At 44.9% G+C, this 11615-nt stretch overlaps 1 protein-coding gene across 1 annotated transcript in view; it reads left to right on the top strand.

Moving 5' to 3' along the window:
- Window positions 1-310: 310 nt before the first annotated feature.
- Window positions 311-11615, top strand: part of TSPAN7 (tetraspanin 7) — an 88606-nt gene continuing 77301 nt past the window's right edge. The window contains exon 1 of the mRNA XM_048933914.1: window positions 311-450. Coding sequence (XP_048789871.1) covers window positions 370-450 — 81 coding nt within the window. The 5' untranslated portion in view covers window positions 311-369. The remainder of the gene's footprint in view (window positions 451-11615) is intronic.

Raw genomic sequence — 11615 nt, 5'->3', positions numbered from 1 at the left:
AGGCCATTACTTCACGTTCTATCACTAGTCACCTGGGAGAAAAGGCCGACCCTCCCCTCACCCCCAACCTCCGAACGCTATTCGGGAAAGTCTCCCTTTAAGCACAGCCGGCACAGGGGTGCCTCCCCCCGCCCGCTCAGCCTCTCCACCGCCGAGAGGGGCCGTGGCGGCCTCCCCGAGTCCCGGCGCCCCCTGGCGGCCGCAGTGTGCCGCCGGCGGTCCGGGGGCGGCAGCAGGCGGCGCGGTGAGCCGCGCGGCGGGGCGAGCCGAGCGCTGAGCTCACCTCCCGCTCCCCCCGCCTCCCGCCCGCCTCCCCGCCTCCCGCCCGCCTCCCTCCCGCGCCCAGCCTGCAGCCGGGAGCTCAGTATTATGGCATCGAGGAGAATGGAGACCAAACCCGTGATAACGTGTCTGAAAACCCTTCTCATCATCTACTCCTTCGTCTTCTGGGTGAGTCAGCCGCCTTCCGCGGGTCACCCTCGCGACCCCCACCTGCCCGACGGCGCGGCCGGTGCCGAGAACCCGGGGCGGGCTGCGCGCGGGGCTCCGCGGGGCTGACACCGCTGTGCGTGGCGGGGGGGCACGGGTGGGCGTACGTCCGTGTATACAGATATATACGTGCGTATGCACAGATATATACACACGTATTCTATATGTATATACACACACATATATATACGCACCACACGTATACATTCACACATACATATATATGCACATAGGCACCTATATGTATGCACATCCGTGTGTGTGTATTTTTTGGCTCTCCACCGCGGGGGAAAGTTGCCGGCACAGCCTCGGAGCGGGCGGAGGAGGGATGGAGCCGCGCCTGCCGCAGCCCCTCCGCCCCCCGGGAGCCGCGTGCCCCCCCGGCCCGGTGCTGCGGGCACCGCTGGGCGATGCTCGCCCGCTCGCAGGCAGTGGGGGGGTTTCCTGGGTTCTGCTGTCCGCCGGTGTGAAGGGAGCGTTTCGTAACGCGGCTCCCGCAAACCGTTTTTCTGACCCAGATACATTAATTGAGTGGCAGCGATTGAGTGCCGGGGAGCCTGGATTTGCAGGCGGCCCCAGAGGCTGGAGATAGCCGCGTTGTCCTGGCCTGTTACTCAGCAGATCACTGACATCAGCAGCATATTGTGGCAGCAATCTGGAGATTAAAGACCTTTTAATGGTGCGCGGTGACAACACAGGATAATGGCCCCACTGTGTACTATTAAAGACCGTAATCTGCGCATCATTGATGCGATACGCTGGAGCGAATTTGTCACCGGCTGCTGAGGAAAGCTGATCGTGTTTGATCATTGTAATGGCCTTATGCTGGGAGAAATGTCTGTGAAATAAGTAACTGATTTTCATTATTCTGCTTAAAAATGTATTCTAAACAAAGACTTGCTTATTTGTCGCAGTAATACTTTATGTCTTTATTGTGGACGTGTGACTCTTCCTGTTTGACTTCATAGGCTTTTTCAAGTGAAAACCTGAAAACAGAACCAAAAGCTGTTCTGCTCCCAGCAGTACCGTGGCTGTGACACACATGCATTAAACGTGCCCACCCTTCTTATCTTAACAACAGTAGTGGCACCCACAGCAGGTCTGTTTGAGACAGATAGGGAGCCGGTGTCCTCTGCTGGTTTCTTGTTGACAAGTGACTCCTTTGTGCCAGTCTTGGGGAGGTAGCTTGTGAAGTTCCTGCACTTAACTCAGTGGAAGGATTTTCCCCTCCCCATGCTCTGTTCTCAGCAGATCCGTGCGAAACCCCTGCAGGAACTCCGCTGAATTCATGGTGTCTTTTCACATGAGGTCTTTGTGAAAGTGACCATCGTTATCTGTTACATCCTGACCAAAGAGAGGGCTTCCATCAGCATGCCCATTGAGCCCGTTGATTTCATGAGCGCTGATCTCATTAAATAAGAGAGAACTGTGCACCAAGCCAAGCAGCTGGCCGAGGGCTTTGTGCTTCAGGCTGTGCCGATGGCAGGCCAGGTTGGCAGCTGGGACCTCTCAGGGCAAGCAGGACAGCTGAGCTTTGGCCTGGACCCTTGCAATGGTGGGATGCTCAGATGCAAACCCTTTTCCTCCAAACAGGCTGTTACTGTGTGACCCAGTCTTTGCCAAGGGCACTGCTCCTCTGGGCACCTAAAGCCTAGCAGCTGTTGGTGTTTGTCTATGTGTCACCTTCCTTGAGCCTGAAGGAGGAATATAAACAGCTGGAGACAGAATCCAAAAGAGAAGTGATTTTATTTTTCCATCATGCTCAATGTTGCATCTGTTCTCCCAGGGCACCAACCTAGGGAAATCTAGGCTGATCTTAGTGAGGGAAAGTCAGCAGAGGGCTTGGTGAAGGGGCAGGGTGGCTGACAGCAGGCTCTAAATCTTTGTCATTTGTTCCTCCTTCCAGGATACAAGAACAAAAACTAATTTATGTATTCTGGCCTTTTTCTGGGTTTGAATCAACCCTTTAGTATAAATCGGAGCAAGCTGCACCTATTGCCATAAAGGACAAAGCAAGAAGGGGCTTCTGTGCATCCAGTGAGCTGCTTCAGAGCATGGAAAAGGAGCTCTCTCTGATTATTATTATTTACACTGATTATAAAAGAAGAAAACCTGTGTATGCAGATTGTTCCTATAATGAGTGGTAGTTTATTGATGTTACATCTGAATTGTGTTTTCTGTCAGTGGGTGAGATGTATGTGGCTGAAGGCTTTTAGTATAACTGTTAAACAAGGCTCCACTGACTACATAGGAGTGTCAGTGTGGTAATGAAGAGACATGGCTTATTTGCATTCTGTATTGCATAGCTTGTTCCTCTCCAGATAGGTTTTATTTAACAGTATTTGTTACTTTGATAGCTTTCTCTTCTCTCCTGCACCGTGTTTCCCTCCTTCTATCCATAAATGTATCAACATGGTGGAAAAATTCCATAAACAGAGATAACAAGCTTTTATGTGCTCGTATGTATCGTTATTCATGGTGCACATTAATGCCTGGGGTTACCGCTTTTAGTCCTTTAGGGACATAGTAATAAAAATTCAACAGCCGTTTTTTTTTCTAATCAGAATGCTGCACTGAATGCATCTGGTTTGGAGCCAGTAGATTAAAAAAGGCAGTAAAAATGCTGCTGGGTTGTTAGCTTTTCTTTTTTCTTTTCTTTTTTTTTTTTTAATCCCCTTTTGGGTGTCATAAATTGCTTACCTGGCAATCTGAGATACCATCTGCCTAATTTTTAAGAGAAGGCGAACTTTGGATTAGAATTCAAAGTGCATTTTCTATACAGGGGTGAAATGTTTAAACCTTTTATTTATCCAGATCTTTTGATATCTTAAGCTGTATGTATTCTCAGTTTTTATCACCTTAAGGGCTTTGAAATGTATTCTGTTACCAAGTTAACTGCCTGCCTTGGAGTGTTTTCAGGGGGAGTTTCAGGCGCAAGCCCACTGGCCCTGAAGTCAGAGGGCTGCAGAAACTGGCTTTCATCTTCACGCAAATGTTACTGTTGTCCCAAACAGACCCCAGAGCAAAGCTGTTAGCCCTGATTTTAGGTCCTATCAGACATTTGGCACTAGAATGAGTGCTTTGGTCATACAGTTCTGCTAGTATGGGGATTCTGGAGGTTAATTAACGCAATAACAGCATATTAGTAGAGTTGCAGGTATTTTGCAAGACATATCACTGACCAAGATTGATGTCTGAGATACTGAATTAAGTTTTTAGAATTTGGTTTGACCTTTGAAATGTCACAGAATTGAGACTTGAGATATTTATAATAGCAGTTGTTTTCCAAGTCTTCACTGATTGGAAAATAACCCTGTGCATCCTTGTACGTTCCTGTGGAGCTTGGTAGGTAACAGGATTGCTGCAGTGTGTGACAGGACAGGTAACTAGTGCTGTAATCTTAAAATTACCTATTGGAAACACCCCTTTTTAAATCGTTAGCCTTCTTGCAGGCAGTTCCTCTGGTTGCCACAGGGATGCTCAGAACACGGCCCTGTGACATAAAACATGCTCAGTATCATGAGGGCTGGGATATGTGGGCTTCTCTTTGGAAGAACAGCCCTGCTTTTCCATCTTCTTGCAGGCTTCCAGAAAAGGAGAGCAGCAGCTAGGGGCTGGAGCAGCAGCATACTGCCTACCCCATATCAGCTTCTGGGGCTTCACTTGATGTTGCTGCGATGACCTTGGTATGGAGGAGGTGGCATTTGCATCTGGTTTTGGGAGCTTACCATGGCATTTTCTGGGAGATGCCTGAGACAAAGATCAAGTGTGATGGCCTGCCCTGTAATGGGAATTTATGGCTGCATTGCTGGCCCATCTTCAAATACAGCGGTTCAAACTCTTTGTTGTAATTTGAGATTAACTTTGTGTGTCTCTTTGAGTTACCAATGGCATTAGTAACCTTCACTCTGGATGTCCAACTGGTTTATTGGAATTACCTTTTTTTCCCCCCAGAACTTCTTTTCAGTGCTTCTGAATTGGTTTCTACGTACATCTGGTTTTTTAAATCTCTCTCTCCATGCTTATGTTTTTTTTTAATGTTTGTTTATTTATTTTTTAATAGCTGGTTAATAGTTGTTAGTAGTTGTGAAGGAACTATTCTGGGAAATGTTTTAGCTTTCCCACATGGTTTGGACTGCTGTGTCGTTTGGTGGTTTTGTTGACTGCGAAGTCATCAATGCCATACTTCTGGGGAGAAATTTCATTGTTTGCACTTGGTTATTTGAAATCCAGAAAGATTTCACTTTCAAAAGTGCACATTATCCCCAACTTGGTGGATTTGAAGTGCTCTATTGTTCGGGCACAGACCTCAAGCCTTTCCTCCTTAGGTCAGTTGTTTCCCCTTCATCTCATAATAACATACGTGAAAGATTAAAGATAATGGTGATGTGAGCATTCCCTAAGGTGCTTTCTGTTGGCTAAATAAATAACTGGATTTAAAAAAAGAGGGTAGATGGTGTTCAGAAACATAGCTTCGGATTCGACCTTCTAAATTTCCTGCTGAGGTACTTGCCCAACTGGTCTTGGCGTTGGAGTGGGATTTTTCTTGTTTTCATTGAAGCTGTGGTACTAAAAAACCCTTAATTGCAGTCCTGCCTGTGAACACGTTAACTCTAAGCAAGAGAGAACAGAGTGGATAAAGTTGTGGCATAGGTGTGAGCTCTGCAGTGGTTGCCCCGTAGTCCCCTCCCTGGGTGAGGATTGGGGGGCGTGAAGCTGACTTGTTGTGTCTGCAGGCTACGGGTAGTGTGCAGATCTAATGCCTTTCTCCTTGGCAGTGAATTGCTTTTCCAGCTTTAGTTGACTTGTATATTTTGGAGCAGACTTGTTGGCAAAACTGTATAGCTTTTGCATTGCTGATGTCCAATTAATAGAATTATACAATAATTAAGGTTGGAAGGACCACTAAGGTCACCAAGCAGCAGCCCATCACACCATGCCCACTGCCCACATCCCTCAGTGCCACATCCACATGCTTCTTGAACACCTTCAGGGACGGTGACTGCCCCACCTCCCTGGGCAGCCTGTGCCACTGCCTCACTGCTCTTTCTGAGAAGAAAATTTTTCTAATACCCAACTTAAGGCCATTCCCTTTTGTCCTATTGCTGTTACCTCAGAGAAGGAGCTGACTTCCACTTTGCCACAGCCTCCTTTGAAGCAGTTGTAGAAAAAGATAAGGCCTCCCTTGAGCCTTTTCCAGAGGAGTTATGTTCCATTCCTTTCATGTTTTGTTACAATTAGCATTGTAGAAAAGCCTCGTTTAGGGATGTAATTGATTTTATTGCTGACCAGATGCTTCTTCTTACCTTGCTATCCGTGTCACTCAGATGATGTTTCAGTGATGTCCTTGCTTCGTCTTGATCTTGGAGTTTGTATTAAGGACACTTCTCTAGCTTGAAGATGGTAATTTTTTGCATAATAAATCACTTTGGATTGATGGAGAGAGATAATGCTCAGCTTGAAGTGCTTCAATTATATTTGGGAAGGTATAGGCTGGATTTTTAAGTAAGCCATGGTAGAAGACTGATCTTTCACAGGTGGTGTGTGGTAATACTGTCTGTGTAGTGATCACTGCTGCTTAGTGTTCACTTCTGCTCTAAGCAAACTGTGGTGTGGTCTAAATAATGCCAATAAAAATTCTAGGAAGAGTTCTCAGGAGGTCTTGTTAGTGCTTTTTGTTCAAGAAAGCAGTCAAATCCTTTTTCTTGGATGCTGGCTCCTGGTAGCCTCTCTTATCAAGGAAATGGAGACAATTACTGTAGATAAACCTAGGGAATGTAAATGGATCCAAGAATCTGATTTGATCTCTCATTATGTGACTATTTGTCAATTCCTCGTGCTGCCAGGAAGGTAAATTAGATTACATGGTACCATTAGTTGTCTCTATCTCTGGATTTTTATCGTTTCTTCTAGTGTTGCAACTGTCCTACAAATTTGTGTGCAAATGAGTTAATAGATGAATATCTGGAAAGCTTGTTTGTGCATGCATATCCTACAAGTTTACACACTTGTAGAAGTATCTCCTTCAATCTTTCACATGCTTTTAAGTCCAATGCAATTTGTTACAGAGATGCTAGCTTAAGCATAACGCTGAATGCATTCAGCATTCACCACGCTTGCAGGTGAAAATCCTGTTAGCCTCTCTCCAGTGCAGTCACAGAATGTTTAGAAGGACGACTACAGAGGTGATGATTAAGAGCAGGTAACAGTTACAGTAAAACCATTTTTGTTTGCATGGCACCATTTCTTAAGGCTCATCACTATTAATTAGCATGTAATAGTCTCCTAGAGAATAGACCCTTCCCATCTATGGAGGAGCCCTGTTTTCCATTTCAGTTTTTCTCACTTGAGTGGGCAGATGGCTTGCATGTTCTGCACAGTGCCTTTGTAGCAGTTCTGGGTTACAAGAAGGAAGCATTTATATGTCTTGTGTTCTGAAAGGCCTCTGAAGCACACTATGAAGCCTGGCATGCTTGTGTCTTGCTGGATTACTGTTATTTCATAGCGTAGAGCTGAGGGAGTAGGCCATGGGACTTTCAGGAGCTGTGATAAAGGAATGCAAGTGATGCTGTTAATATGCTGTTAATATTAATTTTGCCATGATTTCCATTTTGCATATGTTTTTGCAAATGTGTTTTCCAGATGTTCTTTTTTGATTTTTTTCATATGTATTGTTTTGGGGAGAGTGCTAAAAACCTTAAAAGGAGAAAGTGCACCACAAGAAGCCTGGGCTGGGCAGAAGGCTGCAATTGTGTCTTGTGGTCGTTTCCTTCTGGGAGTTACTCCCTGGGAGCTTTGAGCAAAGCAAGAGTTGGGTTTTGAATATGGGTGGATCAGGGTGAATTTGTTTGTTTGTTTGTTTTATTTGCTAATGAAAAGTGGTGGCATGAATGATGAGGTGATGGCCTTTATCTACAAAAGCCTGTGAATCTTGGGAGTGGGCCTAAAGCATGAGTGTATGGTGCAGCAGAGGGAGATGAGAGAGGTGGATGGATTGAAACCCTGAGAACATCAGTGTAGGAGGAACGCCAAGTTTCCCTAAAACTTGGAAGTGCAGAGAGCTCCCTGATAACCACCTGGGGCTAGAATGTACTTTAGACTTTCTTGTGGGTTGCTTTGAGTAGCAGTGACTTTGAAGTGTTTAGAAGATCTCTTTCAGCATTTCTTGCAATAGAATGTGACAAAGCAGTCATATTTGTGTGATTGTAAAAAAAAAAGTAAATGGGAGCTGTATCAAAACTGAAAACTTTGGTAGAGGTCATCCTCTTAGGGATAGAACCAGTTTGACAAAAAAAAACCTAAAAATCACAAAACTCTTAAAGAAACAAGAAGTTCTGGAATATGCCAGATAATGTTGACATTCTTCTTTGGACCTTGATGTTAAACTTAAGCCAATTTACAGCATCACCTGTTGTCACGGGATGTGTTGAGTCAGTCCAAGCAGGTGGAACCAAGGCCCTCCCTTTTGGTAATGTATGGAGTGTGATGGCTTCAAGTCATGGCTTTGGCTGGGGCCTGAACCAGCACTGAAATTTGTTGGTTGTGGAGAAACTGAAACCTCTGGACACTTTCTAGACCAGCAATGACTAAAGAAAAGATAGGAGCTCAATCCTCTGTATGCTCTTCACTTCAATAGTACTTAATATCTAAATTGCTCTAATTAGGCTTGGAATGATAACATAATTATGTGTCATTTCTGTTTCCCTTTGAAAACAAACAAGTAACCAAAATACCAGTAAGTTAGCCTCCATATATTGTAGCTGGGTTTGATTTCCGAATCTCAGTGCAGTGGTCATTTCTGCTGCTGCAGCTGCTCCAAGGTAGTTGAGGTGCCTTCTGCTCTGTGTTATGCGTTGATTGCAGTGTGGTTACGTTTACCATGCCGTTTATGATATTATTTTATGTTTAGATTTTTTTTTAACCTCCTCTGAGTTTACAGTTCATCCATACTCAGGAGTTGGACTCTGATCTTTTATGGGTCCCTTCCAACTTGGGACATTCTGTGATACTACGTTTGGATTTCATCAGAGCAGTTTTCTGTAGCTGTGTTTTTAAGTCAGTTGAAACATTCACAATTTGCAGTTGCTAGCTAGTGTTGAGACTGCATTTTTTTGGGACTAATTTTCTTTTTCAGGTATACTTTGGGGAAACTTGCTGAGTTAAATTATATGAGCAAAACAACTTAGAAGCTTAAATCCATCTCCCTCATCCAGGAAAAGCTTACAGACTATCTGTGTTTCACCTTCAAACCTCAGTTTTTATTTACAGGCAAGTGCAGTTTAAAGACTCTCAAAGAAGGAATCAAGATACCGGGGCGTTGGGAGCTGACTAGCAGAGTGGTTCAGTATTGTTTCCTGTAACAGAGAGGCCAAGCCCAAGTTTATTCCTTGCTGCCTGTTCTCATAAAGCAAGGAGCAATAGAGAGTGGTTGGATCAAGAAGTACTGGCAGAAGGTCACGCCTTTCAAGAAGAAAAAATACATGTTTTGCAGGAATGGCACTGCTAGTTTATTTTTGTCATGACTGGTGAGGTCAAGGCAGCTCATGGCCTCTCTAGGAAGCAGCAAGAGGTGAGTGCTTGCTGGGTGTGTGTGGGATCATAGAATCATGTGAATGGCTTAGGTTGGAAGGGAACTTGAAGATCATCCATCCCCAATCCCTGCTGTGGGCAGGGCTACCCCCCACCAGCTCAGGCTGCCCAGGGCTCCATCCAATGTGGCCTTGAGCCTCCAGGGATGGGGCACCACAGCTTCTCTGGGCAGCTGTTCCAATGCCTCACCATCCTCTGGGGAAAGAATTTCCCCCTAAGAGCTAACCTAAGTCTCCTCTCTTTTAGTTAAAGCCATTTCCCTATGTTCTATCACTATCAGACAGTGTAAAAAGTCTTTGTGCAGTTCAGTGTTTGGGCAGGATGGTATAACTGGCTTCTCTGCCTGCAGGCTTCTACATAAACACATTTTCTTTATGGAAGAATAGTCTTGCCTTAATTCTTTTCTCATTGTTCTCTCTGCTTCAAAGCAATGCTTTTGTTGCTTGTCTTTCCAGAGTGGAATCACAGAATCACAGAGTGGCTTGGGTTGGAAGGGACCTCAAAGATGATTAAGCTCCAACCCCCCTGCCACATGCAGGGCCACCAACCTCCCCATTTAATACCAGACCAGGCTGCCCAGGGCCCCATCCAACCTGGCCTTGAACACCTCCAGGGACGGGGCATCCACAACCTCTCTGGGCAGCCTGTTCCAGCACCTCACCACTCTTATAGTAAAGAACTTTCCCTGATATCCAACCTAAATCTTCCCTCTTCAGCTTAAAACCATTTCCTCTTGTCCTGCTGTTGTCTACCCTTGTAAAGAGTTGAATCCCCTCCTGTTTGTAGGCTCCCTTTAGGTACTGGAAGGCTGCAATGAGGTCACCCTGCAGCCTTCTCTTCTCCAGGCTGAACAAGCCCAGCTCCCTCAGCCTGTCTTCATAGAGGAGGTGCTCCAGCCCCCTGATCATCTTTATGGCTCTGCTCTGGACCCTCTCCAACAGCTCTCTATCTTTCTTGTACTGGGGGCTCCAGGCCCCAGCGCTCCAGATGGGGCCTCACAAGAGCAGAGCAGAGGGGGACAATCACCTCCCTGTCCCTGCTGGCCACCCCTCTTCTAATGGAATCAGCATCTCTGTGCTTCGGGTCCCCAGGCATGTGTTTGGCAGTGGGATAAGGCCGTCCATGTCATAGCCAAGTGCTTGCTGTCCAGAGGAGTGGTGTGATGGAGCATGGTCATAAACAGAGTGCTGCATCCCACAGTTAGGGTGTTGTTTTTTTTTCCAACTGAAACTAGCAACAAAAATAAAACCTCCCACCTCCAGGAGTTTTGTGTTTTGTAGACAACAGCTCTTTGCTTTCTTCTGTGAAACATAGTTGTCCTTAAAATAGATACATCTGTGGGAGAGAGAATTTCCAGCTGGTGAAATTGTCCAAAAGAGTACAGAAAAGTTGCCTTAGTTTCTGTGAGCTGGCACTATGTACCTGCAGTACTTAGACAGAGAGACGTATGCTCTTGAGCGTAAAACAAACTCGGTCCCTGTTTTACCGAAACCTGAGCATGCTGCTCCATAGCTATTTTTTAACAGAAGTATCAGATTTAAAGTATTCCCTCCTCCCTCAGTCACTGACCTAAGATTGCCAGGACCAGAAGGAATTCGCCCCTGTGTCCTGAAGGATATCCAGTGTTACAGTAAGAAGCCAGGCTGCTTGCTAGAGCAGTGCAATCCCCAAATGAACAAGGACATAACCGAGCCACAACCGCTAAGCTGATATATCCTTCTAATTTCATGAAATGCTGAGCTTTGCAGTTTCACGCTAGGTGTTAGACCAAAATGTCTTCCTATTTTTTCCAGAACTCTTGAATATACTGAAGACCTAAGATGGCAGACCTCTGAAGGATACCAAGAAGAATTTAAAAATTATACCCCAAATCATTGCTTTTAGTTACATTCAAGCTAGTAATGCTATTTAAAAAAAAAAAAAAAAAGAACCACCTCATCAATGAGAAAAAGTTAAACATTTTTTCTTCTAGTACCATTCCCCACCAAATCAGTTGTACACCCAAGCCAGATTTCACATGGCAGTAATGTTTGCCTTCTGAAAGTTTATTTGCTCTATATACTCACGCAGTACTGGTAAACAAAAGCATATGATGTGATATGACATTTTAAGAAGTATTAAGTCAGCTGAGGTTGATGACTGCATGTTGATATACTGAACTTTGTCCATATGAAATGTATAAAATATCTTGCAGGGCCATCTTTCTTTGCTTAAAACTAGTGAGTAGTTTGTCCTATGAAGATAGTTGATTGTTTTTTAAAATTCTCTCATGCTTAATGTTCAGGTATGTTAAAACAGAATGTTTCCCTGACTTGGATACTGGAGTTCCCATAGCTCACCCTTATTCATTTTTCTTTTCTGCCTTAAAATAAACCTGGTAAATGTCATCTTAAACCTGCAGTGCCATTGGTACCTGGTCTTTTCCTAATTCAGACTGTTTTGCTGTATCTATGTTGTTTCTGGCGAGTATAAGACTTCTTTGTCCTGCTCTTCTGTCCTTGTATGACTTGGAGGTGACAAAGCCATTGTATAGAGGG

The sequence above is a fragment of the Lagopus muta genome, chromosome 1, assembly GCF_023343835.1.
Source record: "Lagopus muta isolate bLagMut1 chromosome 1, bLagMut1 primary, whole genome shotgun sequence".
Classification (NCBI taxonomy): Eukaryota; Metazoa; Chordata; class Aves; order Galliformes; family Phasianidae; genus Lagopus; species Lagopus muta.
The sequence above is the reverse complement of the archived record's forward strand: the minus strand, read 5'-3'. Positions and strand labels throughout refer to the sequence as shown.